The sequence below is a fragment of the Oncorhynchus tshawytscha genome, linkage group LG32 (assembly GCF_018296145.1).
Source record: "Oncorhynchus tshawytscha isolate Ot180627B linkage group LG32, Otsh_v2.0, whole genome shotgun sequence".
Lineage (NCBI taxonomy): Eukaryota > Metazoa > Chordata > Actinopteri > Salmoniformes > Salmonidae > Oncorhynchus > Oncorhynchus tshawytscha.
Window position 1 is genome coordinate 14376402 of NC_056460.1, and position 14162 is coordinate 14390563.

The window sequence follows — 14162 nt, forward strand, 5'->3', positions numbered from 1 at the left end:
CTTGATGGAACATGTATTAACCCCTTTCAGAAGGGGGTGAGGTGATGTATGGATTCGAGTTAGTGGAGAAATTGGCAATATTCTGGTAAAGTCAATGGGGAGTGTTGTTAGGTTATAACCCTGTAGGTTCCACTTGAAGCTCCCCAGTCCCAAGGCAACAGGTGCTGAGATGAGGTAACGTCTATCATTCCCAGCTCCAGCTCTCCTCTTCCAGCTTCCAGACTCCAGATCCGGCCTTGGCCTGGAACAAGACTCCAGGGAAAGGCTATGGAAGTCTTAGGAAGCCCATCATCATCATACCATGGATTGGAACGGGGAATGGGATCCAGGGGTTGGAATTTCAAGCTTACTGTATTCCAAGGCTTGGTGCCGTAGTTTTGGGGCTAGTCATTAACACGCTTTTGTAGGCTTTATTACAGAACCGTGGGAACTGGAAAGACCCAATGGATCTTTGGGTCTAGATCTGTACATTATAACACACAGGTGAACCCTGTCTTGCGGTTGTTCTACTTCACGCAGTGCTTGAGAACGCATGAGCCCATGGGATGAAAGAACTCGAGAGAAACGCTGAAATAAACACTGGAGTAGAGAAGGGGGAAAAGTGCAGTGGTTTGAGTTTCTCTGGATCTCGGCTCCTAATTTAAAGGCATCAAGTCGAGGAATAACTATTTTAGTTGCCGTGTGTATCTACTGCAATGAAACCAAGGTAACCCTTCCCATCATAGTACATTACTTAAATACTGTGAGAAACAAAACCAGTATCATGTCTCACTGTCTTAGTGTGAGAAGGTTGGTACTCGAGACAAGGGGTCTGAAATCAATGTAGTTATGGCAGTAAATGTTGCCGTCAATCCTGAAAGCTTTGACGGTAGTTTTCCAGTAACCCTGCCACCCTGTTCCTGACCACAACTAACTCTACCCTTGATCCAGAACATCCTCTTCTTCTGTGGCCATTGGGCACAAACCCCACCAAAGCGCGAAGAACATGGCTTCAGGTTACCAACTGCAGCTTTCTGCTTCAGTTAAAGGTAAAAGAATAGGCCAGCCATCTTACAGTTGAGTGCAGAGAGAGAGAGAGAGAGAGGGAGAGAGCCCTTAGCCCTGTAACGGTACCTAAATTAGCCTAGCGCTCAGCCAACATTCTCAGAGTTTCCATGCTTGGAATCAGGACAAACTTTGAGCCACGTGGCCAGACCACAAGCCCAGAGGGAGAGGCAGCAGGAAGGGATGCCAGCGCCCCTGGCGTGTGCCCCGTACGCTCTGCCCGCACTCCCAAGGGCGTGGAGGGGAAATGAGACTCCTGACAGAGGTTGCATTTTTCTCCTTTCCACAAAAAAAAAACAGGGTTATTTCAGGTCTATTTTATTATAAGACAATATAGTTCAAATGAAAAGTGGGGCAGAGTTGAGAATCTGGTCATAGGACACGGTTGAGAATGCCAGCTGCTATTTTGAACATGTATGTCCTGCAAAATACCTTTATAAACAAAGGTTTCATGGGAAGTAGTGTTTCTGTCAGAGTATTTCTAAAAGGGATATTGTACCTGAACTGAAGATCTTTCCTCAAAGCTCTCCCTGTCTATCCCCATCAGATGTAATCCGATTTGAGGGGGAAAGCCAGAGAGAGAGGAGAGAGAGTGGAATTGGATCATCTGTAATAGAAAGATTGGCTGGGTAATTGGGATGAGCACCAGCGATACATCACACACACACACACACACACACACAGACACACACAAATCCTCACAAGACCACCATCCTCAAAAGTCTCTAGCCCCGAGCTGTGCGTAAGCTAATGCATTTGACCTGTAGGTGGAGTGGGCCTCGGATTAGCTGAAAATTCCCTCTCAAAACAAGAAAGGGAAGAGACCGGAAACGAGAAAGAACGACAGAGAGAGAGAGAGAGAGAGAGCCGGATTATAATTAACGATGTGAACCACTGTGTGAGAAGCCAGGTTCAGGGCCGTCCCAGGCTGACGAGGTAGTGATGAGAAGCCGTGTACTGACAGACAGACAGGACTGCTGTTGACTGAACCGTTGTTCATTAACACTAGCCAAGGGTTCGGCTGGAGGCTGGAGAGGAGCTATTGCTATTACAATGGCATAGAAGGACGCCTGGTCCGCTAACCTACCTATAGCAAAGGAGGATAGGATACCAGGGAAGTGGCATGAGACACGTCAAACAGAGGTCCTTCGTGGTTTTATATGTCAGACCAGAGTTAACTAGGGTTCCCCACCTGCCGAATCTGGCCTGCGGGTTGTTGTATTCGGCCCTCCAAGGTTTCTGAGCAAAAAAAAACATTCATATACGTGATTATATATGTGATTTTCATTTTGGAAATCTGCACCAAAGTATTCCCACTCATAATAGAGAGATATACACTGAGTGTACAACACATTAAGGACACCTGCTCTTTCCATGACATAGACTGACCGGGTGAATCCAGGTGAAACCTATGATCCCTTACTGATGCCACTTGTTAAATCCACTTCAATCAGTGTGTATCAAGATTGGTCCACCACCCAAAGGACATCCAGCCAACTTGACACAACTGTGGGAAGCATTGGAGTCAACATGGGCCAGTATCCCTGTAGAACGCTTCCGTCACCAGTGTCCACGCCCTGACGAACTGTTGTAATAGGACGCTGTTCCTAATGTTTTGTATACTCAGTATATGTGATCGTATTCAAATGTAAGCAAGGTTCGAAATTATTATGTTTTAGTCAAATATTATATATGTTTGGGCTTCTTGCGGTCAATTTGCAGTCTACAAATGATTTGTAATTATGTTCAGGCCCCCCCGACCATCTGCTCAAGACAAAATCGGCCCATGGCTGAATCTAGTTCATGATCGCTTCTCTTGAGTATTGTACCTGTAGCCTATATGGGTATGGTCCTGAACCTTTGTCCTGATCAGGACAAACCCTATTAATGTATGGGTATGTATTCCATTTCCTGTAAGCCACATTGTCTGAGGTGTAGCTGTAAATGTAACCCTGCTATTTCATACTATACTCAGAGGTCACTGGCACAACAGTACAATTTCTCCAACCAACCTTCAACTCTGTATAATGTCTATCCACTGCGACCGACCCTGCAAACTAAAAACCGTATACACAATGTGTTCTCGGACAAAGTGATGTACCTTCCTCCAATAAAAATAGTATTATTTATCAAATCCAAAAGGACATTTCTGTGAAACCTTGACAGTCTTCACTCTGCAAGCCATAGCACTAGCTATTGATGTTTAAGGCAAAAATCTTTCAAGTGTTTTTATGGAGGCCTGTAATTATATATATATAGAGAGAGAGAGAGCGAGAGAGAAAGGGAGAAAGAAAGAGAGAGTGACAGAGAGGGAGTGAGAGAAGGGAGAGTGACAGAGAGGGAGTGAGAGAAGAAGGGGGAAAGAGGGAGGGAGAGAGAGAGAGACAGAGACACAGAGAGAGACAGAGACACAGAGAGAAGAAGGGAGAAGAGGGAGGGAGAGAGAGACAGGGAGAGAGAGAAAGAGTAGAGAAAGAGAGAGAAAGAGAAAAAAAGGGAGAGAGACAGAGGGAGAGAGGGAGAAGAAGGGAAAAAGAGGGAGGAAGAGAGAGACAGAGATAGGGAGAGACAGAGAGAAAGAGACAGAGAAAGAGACAGACAGGGAGAGAGATAGCCAGGCAGCTACAGACCAAGTCTTTCAGCGGGCATATATCTTCTAATAACAGGTGGTTAGATTGGAGAAGTAAACAGGAAAGAGTTGTTTGACCGGTGCAAGGCATTGGAAATATATGACTCGATCAAAAGAGTGTTGGAGGGCAATGAGAAACTGGAGTGTGAAACTGGCAAGCAGGCACACACAGTGGTGTACATACTGTATGTGTTATGCACACACACACACACACACACACACACACACACACACACACACACACACACACACACACACACACACACACACACACACTATAGCATATAAAGATAGAAACAGGCAAACAGGCAAGGATTCTCTCTGCCACACACGCACGCACACCCACACACACACACACACACTCTTATTCCTAGCACTTCTTAATTGGGAGCTGCTGAAAATGTAACTGTCAAAACTGTCAAAGGGGATACTCCATTTGTTAATATCACATTTCTGGATTGACTGACTCCAACTACTGCTGTTTTGTGTGTGCACACACGTATGTACACACACACACGCACGCACACACACACACACACACACACAATGACTTCCAGTCCTTGACAAGGGGCTCTCAACCTCTTCACAGAGAACACAAAGCAGTCACACAGAAATCTCCTTCTCCTCCACACACCCACAGAGTAGAGAAACACTAGTGCTGCTAACCTAAACAACGAAGGCTGGGTGGGTCTCTCTCTCCTCTCTCTTTCTTTCCCTCCAGCGCCCCCTCTCCCTCTCTCTCTCCCTCAGCTTAGCCACAGTGTGAGCTTTGGGCCACGATGAAACGTCCCACAAACGGACTGAACTCCGTTTATTCATCCTAAATTTAGCTCTCTCTCCTAAGCCCTTGTGCCAAGGCTGTGGGAAACAGCTACATATTTCCCCCCTCCATCCCGACCTGAGCGAAGACCCGTGCCGTTCTGTCCTGTGAAGTGCCCGATTGGCTGACGTGTAGTTGTCTTTCCTATCCCGCCGGTGAAAAACACTCCAATCTGGGTCTCTCTCACTCCAACACCATCCTTAAGTTTGCTGACGACACGACGCCAATGAGGCAGTCTACAGGGAGGAGGGAGGAGGGCAGACACAACCTCTCCCTCAACGTCAGCAAGACAAAAGGAGCTGATCGTGGACTACGGGAAACGGAGGGCCGAGCAACGCCTCCATCCAAATCGATGGGGCTGTAGTGGAGCGGGTCGAGAGCTTCAAGTTTCCTCTGTGTCCCACATCGCTAAGGATCCATCATGGTCCGTACACACCCACACAGTTGTGAAGAAGGCACGACAGCTCCTACCCCCAAGCCAAAAGACTAAACAAAACGGCTAAATAGCTAATCAAATAGCTACCCACACTACCTGTATAAACCATTTTCTGCACTAACACTCTTGCACTGACTCTATGCACACACAATGGACTCTAGCCACACACTCACACATACTTACACTGACACTCCAACACACACATACACATGCATACTGATGGCACACACACACACACACACACACACTTTCACACTCACCACATGCGCTGCTGCTTCTGTCTATTATCTATCCTGTTGCCTAGTCACATTACCCCTACCTATATGTACACTTACCGGTCAAAAGTTTTAAAACACCTACTCATTTTTTACTATTTTCTACTTTGTAGAATAATAGTGAAGACATCAAAACTATGAAATAACACATATGGAATCATGTAGTAACCAACAAAGTGTTAAACAAGTCAAAATATATTTGATACTTATGCCAAGAGTGTGCAAAGCTGTCATCAAGACAAAGGGTGGCTATTTGAAGAATCTCAAATATAAAATAGATTTTGATTCGTTTAGCACTTTTTTGGTTACTACATGATTCTATATGTGTTATTTCATAGTTTTGATGTCTTCCCTATTGTTCTACAATGTAGAAAATAGTATAAAGAAAAACCCTGGAATGAGCAGCTGTTCTAAAACTTTTGACAGGTAGTGTACATAGCTACCTCAATTACCTCGTACCCCTGCACATTGACTCGGTACTGGTACTCCCTGTATATAGTCATGTTTATATATTTATATGTACATATTCTTATTCCATCACTTTAGATGTGTGTGTATTTGGTAGTTGTTGGGGAATTGTTAGATGGCGTGTTAGATACTACTGCACTGTTGGAACTAGAAGCACCAGCATTTCACTACACTCGCATTAACATCTGCTACCCATGTGTATGTGACCAATAAAATTGGATTTGATTTGTTATTTTTACTCGTTGTTATTCGTTATTTACAGTGATTTTAGTGTCACTATTTCTATTTCCTTTTATCTTTCGTTTTTTAATCTTTAACTCTGCATTGTTGGAAAAGGACCGGTATGTAAGCATTTCACTGTCAGCCTACACCCGTTGTTTATAAAGCATGTGACAAATACAATTCGATTTGATCCCTCTCCATCTCGCTCTGTCTCTCTCTCTCTCTCCCTCCCTCCCTCTTTCTCCACTCTGGGCTCATAAAGTAGTCCTTTATTCCTGACCCCCAGACAATGGGAACCCTTATGGCCCAGCCTTGCCTTGCCTAGCGCAGCAGCACAGTACAGAACATCCAAAGAGCACCCACAAGGACGAGAGGAACGAGGGAGCCGAGGGAGCTGAAGCCATTCAGCCGTCCATCCTTGGAGATGGCATATCAATATTGCTTTGTGGTCTAGATGTGTTTCAATCAAACAGTCCGAGGGTAAGGGATTCTACTTTTGGGCGACCTTCGTTTTGAAAGCTCTGGCAGAGGGATACTGTATAATTTACTGAGTGGAGTTGAATTGAATATGGGCTGCCTCGGTCCTGGCTACACAGTAGGCTTTTGTGAATGTTTTTCAAAGGGCATAAAATATATCAACTATGCAAGTGGAATTTGACGACGTAAGTGGAATGCAAGGAAAAATATGTGAATATCTATATGTTTTTTTTATCAATAAACAATCTCAAATATTCAACTGAGAAAGATTTGTCAAACGTCAGTCCTAGCATTAACATTCCGAAACCTAAAGATTCCGTCAGAAGCCATGGCCAGTCAGAGAGACTTGCGAACAGAGGAAAGAGAGGGATGTGGAGAGGAATACAAAACGAAGGAGAGCCTCATAAAAACATCAGTCAGTCTGTTAGTTCCCTCCTTCAGAAGAAGGGTTTTTATAAAATACCTGCCTTGTGCCAGACTGAAGGACACAGGCCCATTCACAGATGCCTCAGAGGTTCCTCAAATGACAGGGGCTACTCATCATTAGGGAAGGGACTTTGTCCTAACTGGGAAAAACTCCACGTACTAATCACAACCTCAACTAAAACTTGAGAGTTTTGATATGTTGAAGATATATGTCGGATTAAAGGAGTTTTCAGTGTCACTATTACTATAAAGTTGGTATAAGAAGCAATAGAAGCTCCCATCAATGTATTTGGCCTTCCCAGTGCCCATGGGCACACTTAGTTCCTGTTCCAACTGGTTTCCTTTCAGACGCCTGGAAACAGAGTAGTCGACTAACTGGTCATAACTGGAATCAACAGGATGTGGGAAGGTACAGAAATGAGTTTGAGAGCAATGGAAGGTACAATTTCCCACAGACTAGAAGGGACTTATTTACACGACATGTTAAGTAGTTAGAAGTGTTTAACTCTAAATATATCAAGTCAAGCTGAGGTAAGTATGAAGTGTTTAACTCTAAATATATCAAGTCAAGCTGAGGTAAGTATGAAGTGTTTAACTCTAAATATATCAAGTCAAGCTGAGGTAAGTATGAAGTGTTTAACTCTAAATATATCAAGTCAAGCTGAGGTAAGTATGAAGTGTTTAACTCTAAATATATCAAGTCAAGCTGAGGTAAGTATGAAGTGTTTAACTCTAAATATATCAAGTCAAGCTGAGGTAAGTATGAAGTGTTTAACTCTAAATATATCAAGTCAAGCTGAGGTAAGTATGAAGTGTTTAACTCTAAATATATCAAGTCAAGCTGAGGTAAGTATGAAGTGTTTAACTCTAAATATATCAAGTCAAGCTGAGGTAAGTATGAAGTGTTTAACTCTAAATATATCAAGTCAAGCTGAGGTAAGTATGAAGTGTTTAACTCTAAATATATCAAGTCAAGCTGAGGTAAGTATGAAGTGCGGAAGTGAGTGTGTTTTTTCTGGGAAAAAACAGTATTTTCTTCCTCTTGGAACAAATTGTGTCGTTTCATTCACTCACCCCACAACAGTCCCTCTTTCTTTCTTTCCACCTAATCTCATCCCTCTCTTTCCATCCAATCTCATCCCTCTCTTTCCATCCCGTGCCCTGTTGTTAGATAGGGGCCTGTCCACTTCTCAGGTGAAGTGAGAGAAAAATCAATCTTTCAATTCTGGACTCACATAACCCAAACTGAACTACTGAAAAGGAACGTTAGAGAAAAGACAGAGAGAGAAATAAATAAAGAGAGAGATTGGGAGAGAGGGGGGTAACTTCCACAAATATGTGAACGATCTGAGAGACAAGGCAAGAAGGGCCTTCTATGCCATCAAAAGGAACATAAAATTTGACATACCAATTAGGATCTGGCAAAAAATACTTGATACAGTTACAGAACCCATTGCCCTTTATGGTTGTGAGGTCTGGGTTCCGCTCACCAACCAAGAATTCACAAAATGGGAAAAACACCAAATTGAGACTGCATGCTGAACTCTGCAAAAATATCCTGTGTGTGCAACGTAAAGCACCAAATAATGCATGCAGAGCAGAATTAGGCCGATACATGCTCATTTTCAAAATCCAGTAAAGAGCTGTTAAATTCTACAACCACTTAAAATGATGCGGCTTTGTTCACAAACACAAACAGACCCCACAGAGCCCCAGGACAGCAACACAATTAGACCCAACCAAATCATGAGAAAACAAAAAGATAATTAGTTGACACATTGGAAAGAATTAACAAAAAAAACAGAGCAAACTAGAATGTTATTTGGCCCTAAACATAGAGTACGTAGTGGCAGAATACCTGACCACTATGACTGACCCAAAATTAAGGAAAGCTTTGACTATATACAGACTCCGTGACCATAGCCTTGCTATTGAGAAAGGCCACTGTAGGTAGACCTGGCTCTCAAGAGAAGACAGACTATGTGCACACTGCCCACAAAATGAGGTGGAAACTGAGCTGCACTTCCTAACCTTCTGCCCAATGTATGACCATATTAGAGACACATGTTTCCCTCAAATTACACAGACCTGCAAAGATTTTTTTTTTAATCCAATTTTGATAAACTCCCATATCTATTGGGTGAAATACCACACTGTGCCATCACAACAGCAATATTTGTGACTTATTTCCCCAAGAAAAGGGCAACCAGTGAAGAACAAACACCATTGTAAATACAACCCATATTTAAGTTGATTTATTTTCCCTTTTGTACTTGCAACACTGCATATAGACACAATTTGACATTTGAAACGTCTTTATTCTTTTGGAACTTTTGTGAGTGTAATGTTTACTATTCATTTTTTATTGTTAATTTTACTTTTGTTTATTATCTATTTCATTTGCTTTGGCAATGTAAACATATGTTTACATGCCAATAAACCCCCTAAATTGAGAGAAATTAAAGAGAAAGAAAGCAAGAGAGCGAGCGAAAGCGTGAGAGATAGAGCGAGAGAGAGAGAGAGCGAGAGAGATAAATGAAGAGAAAGAAAGACAGAGAGAAGAGATGAGAGAGGGGAGAGGTAAGAGAATTAAAGAGAGAGAGAGAGAGAGACTACTCTCCTCTGCCCTGTCAAAAATGACCAACCCTTTCATTGAAGCTGAGCAATTGGGGGGAAATAATAAGTAGGAGATGGTTCCCTGTTGTGAGATTCTAGTATAATTTGAAATGAATGGTCTCTCTATTACCAGTTAATAGCTTCTTCTCTGCAATGGCGACACACACACACACACACTCACACACAAGCACACGCACACAAAGACTACAGTGGGAACCCACTAGCACTAATATATATCCTGTTACCAGTGCCTTAATGCATTCATAAACTCACCGAGTTAGAAAACACATTAAAGTGTACTCTAAATGCAATTAAGGGTTGTATTACCTTACCCATTCAACCGAGGCCAGATATCTTTATTTATGCTACACTCTGGTCCTGTGTCACCAATACACCAAACCCTTTACCTTCAAGCGAGGTCAGAGGTCAAAGGTCATGGGATATTCCACACGTGTACAGAGTGCTAGCTACTTCTGGTGCTTCTGTCGACCTACACGGCTTGGAAACTCTCCACCCTCACAGTAGCTGGTCATTTTGGTGGGCGCATTTATCCAAAGCAACTTACAGGTAGCACACAGTCCGTGCATGTGGCCCGAGCTGGAACTGAACCCACACCGCTGGCCTTCTCCACACCACACTGTAACCATCTGAGCCAAAGTCAACTAGCTCCCGCCCTCTAAAGCCATGACGTCAGCTGTTGTGAGTAAGAGTTGAGCAGCTCCTGCCTGTGGATACAGAGAGGTGTTGCCCATCCAGAGTTTGCAAAGGCTGCTCTCTTTGGACCAGATACATGTTTACTAAACAAGAGAGGCTCCAGGTCTGTCTAGAAACAACAGGGTGAAAAAGAGGGATGGAACAGACAGATGAAAGAGACGGAGAGATGAAAGACAGACGTTTCCAGTGTATATCCTTTCTCCTGGCATAAGGGCTTAGTTAATAGTTAACCACATCCCTCTGTGTGAGAGTATTGAGAGAAGACCCATGGTTGTTGCCAATGGTAGTCTCTCTGACTACAGCCGTGTGTCTCAGCTTTGAGGTAGAAGTTGTGCCCTTAATTAACCACAGATCTAGGATTAGAGAATCATATCCCAAACACCTAAACTTCAGGAGGATTTAAAGAAACATCTGACCCTGGACGAGTGGTTAGGGGCAACTTGACCTACTCTTGTGTCTATCAACGACATTAAGAGATGCTCAAAGCCAGCTATATTAACAGTTGCATAGCCAGATGTGCTAGACTGAAAGCGAGTCATTATTAGCCGATATCAAGGTCTCTCTTGCAAAACACTGTATGTCAGTGAGACAAACCTGCATATATAAAGGTTGAATAAATAAATTCATTTGGTTGTGAATGCTGCTTTCTTTGACAACACAATAAACTATAGCCTTAGTCTAGGGGATGTTTGGCCTCTCCACCTAGTCTGAGGACCTCTGCCCTCTCAATCAGAAAAGCTAACAAAATCAATCTTTCTATTGGTGACTGAGTGGTTCTGTGTGAAACCATCCACAACCCATTAGAGGCCATTAATTCCCAAGCAGCAATTTGAACCCCTCGTAGTGTGTGTGTGTGTGTGTGTGTGTGTGCATGTGCGTGTGTGTGCGTGCATGCGGTGTGTGTGTGCGTGCGTGTGCGTGCGTGTGCATGCGGTGTGTGTGTATATGAGTGTGTGTGCTCACCTATATCTCCTCATAGTCTACATTTCAGCAGAGGAACCAAGATACAAACTTCCTCAGTCAACCCTGTTTATTGTTCTACCTTTTCTTTATTACACATTGGGAGTAATCACTTCCAATGGGGAGGCTATTTTCCATTGCACCCACTGGTTATCAATGGGACCTTTGAGGGTAGGAACCTTCCTCCCCTGATTGAAACATCATTTCCTGTCAGGCTGCACACTAAAGCTATTGAGATCAACCCCAGTCTTTCTCTATGTACGGCTCTTTCATATTGACCAGAATGATCGGGAGACCCCAAGACCTATGCTGCTACTCTGCCTATCAGCTTGCAAAGAGCAGGGGTATAGAGAGTGTATGTACACACACACACACACACACACGCACACATCACCTGAGAGTCCCTCAGCAGGCCGTTATAAAACATGCTACAGTACATTAAATTGACTTCCATGTGGATTTCTCTCGTACTATAAAACAGCCTGGCAGCTCCTTGACGTTTCGGGGCCAAGGCAGAGATGTGTGTGTGTGTGTGTGTGTGTGTGTGTGTGTGTGTGTGTGTGTGTGTGTGTGTGGTGTGTGTGTGTGTGTGTGTGTGTGTGTGTGTATGTGTGTGTGTGTGTGTACGCATGCGTGTGTGTGTGTGTTGTAGTACTACTGCATCTCTGAGGCTACAAGAGATACAGACCGTACCTCTCCCCCACTCCCAGACTAATTACTAAAACTCACATTGATTCATTGACTCACACCATGTGTGGAGAATAGTAGTGCAGTTTTTAATGAATAATAGAGAATAAGGAGAGAGTCAACATTACCTGAAGGTCAAAGAATTTGCTGTATCTCCTGTAGATTATGTGGGAGGTGTTGTCAGAGTATGTGACATTGATGAGATACACCTGCAGTGAGAGAAGAGCGCATGGTTAACACTGTGGGCCCGACACACGGCATACCAAGGCAACAACCCCGGCACTTCAAAGGTCAATGGTCAAAGCACATATATCTGTCAAGGTGTAATAGCGGGTGAACATAATGGTGATCTCATTCACCTTCTCCACACATTGAACCTCTGCACTTCCTGCCCCAGCCACGAGTTACAATTACAACAGCCATTCCCATTCAAGTGGATGGGGCTTTGTCTGAGGTGCTTTGTTCCTTCCAGTAACTATATTTATATGATAGATGACGTATAGAAACCGGCCGTTCTTTTCCAGACCTGAAGGGTCGGTAATTTAAATGATGCGGAGGAGGAGGAAGGAAGTCACGGACTCAGTTAAAATGATCCCATCCCAACCAGCAGAACAGATGGATCTGTCCTCAAAGCAACCACAATGGAAAACAGAACTAGTCCATATCCACACCACACACAACCCACGCCCAAAATATCAAGCTTAAACCTAATGCCATCGTTCAACCTAAAATAGACAATATCATCCCTCAGGGAGTGAATGGGATTGAATGTGAGTTAACAGCCTAGTACAGCCCATCACTACCTGAAAGCAAAACAAACCTATACTGTAGGTGTCACCTCAATTATATTTCTGGATTGATATAGGATTAAGCCATCTACATAGGCTAAATGAAGTAGGCCTATGGTTGCACTAAATGTCGTCGACTTGTCAATATAGGAGCAATTCACCTCATGAAATATCGCCATCTTCACTATGCCTATAGAGGAAAATCACCTCATGATATGTTGAAAATCAAGATCCCCTTGTGATGTCAGACACAGGTGTTTCCCTAATCCCCTGGCCTACTAGCACAGCGAACCCTCGTCCTAATACATCTTACACACTGGTCCCTGCAGCAACCTGCCAAGAACAGTCATAACAGCTAGCCTTAGAAGCATTAGCCCCAAACGAAAGAGACCTGGCGTAACAGAATCAGCCACTTGAAACAAGATACACTTCCAAGAACAAAGCCCTGTGTTAAAAGGCCTTGTTGCTGCTGGAATGACACCCGCTATTGCTGGCTAGCTTCCAACGCTAGTGTTTTCACAATTCTCACCCATGGAAATGTTACGCTAACATCCAAGCCACTTGGAAGTATGTCATGCTAATGCTAAGCTAATGGCGTGATAGTGACTCCATAGGGTTAGTGTCAGTGGCTTGGTTTGATTTGTATTGTGTTAGCGAGTAGCGGCTCCAGCACTAGCCTTTTCACTCCCATGGAAATGTTATGCTAACATCAAAGCCACTGGAAGTCTGTTATGTTATGCTAAGGACCTGTTAGCGACTCCTATGGCGATGGCCACTTGAAGTCTGTCATGCTATGCTATGCTAGCTAATGATGTGTTAGTGACTCCATAGGATCACACTTGACTTGCATTGCTGCTGCCAAAGTCAGTGGTACTGGAGGGTTGGTGAATTTACTTACTGGAGTCTTTAAAGAGTCTGTAGTCAGACAGTTAAGTTATTCTGTAAGGACTTCACATGTTGTGTTCCACCTTCAGCGAAGTAGGCAATCCTTTATCAGACACACTATACATCACCAAATACTAAAACATATGTTGACAGCTCAAAGCCGAACGAGAAACTGCATAATGAATCAAAACGGAAAGCCAAAACTAAGGGAGGTTAGATGAATGAAGAAACTGGTGAATGAATGAGGCCTCAGCAATGAGTCTGATACTGAGGAAAGACCTTACCCCAAATACCCCAAATCTCTTCATACTGTTAGATCATAGCAATCCACATAGATATGGACTTTATCTGACACCATTTCCCTTAGAGGGTCTGGAAGAGCTACATGCCCGCCTGCACTTGTACTGGTGTGTGTGTGTGTGTGTGTGTGTGTGTGTGTGTACACCTCATGCAAGTGTGTGTGGGCTTGCCCTGACTTCCAGTGAGTGGGTGAGTTGTTCTATAAATGCTTTTGGCCTGAACGGCATGTTGTCATCCTCCCTCCTCCACCACCCGATGCCACTTGGCTGCTTAATTTGACAGTGGAGCAAAACCTCTCTGGGATGGGCCAATGGAGGGAGGGAGGGAGGGAGGGAGGGAGGGAGGGAGGGAGGGAGGGAGGGAGGGAGGGAGGGAGGGAGGGAGGGAGGGAGGGAGGGAGGGAAGTCACGGACTC

General features: G+C 43.9%; 1 protein-coding gene across 3 annotated transcripts in view; it reads right to left on the reverse strand.

The window, feature by feature from the left end:
- The window catches only part of LOC112230108 (SH3 and PX domain-containing protein 2A), a 120658-nt gene that overhangs the window by 96642 nt on the left and 9854 nt on the right, over window positions 1-14162 (reverse strand). For all 3 annotated transcript variants that reach the window (XM_042310951.1, XM_042310950.1, XM_042310949.1), the window contains exon 2: window positions 11903-11983. In XM_042310951.1, the coding sequence (XP_042166885.1) occupies window positions 11903-11983 (81 nt within the window). The remainder of the gene's footprint in view (window positions 1-11902; window positions 11984-14162) is intronic.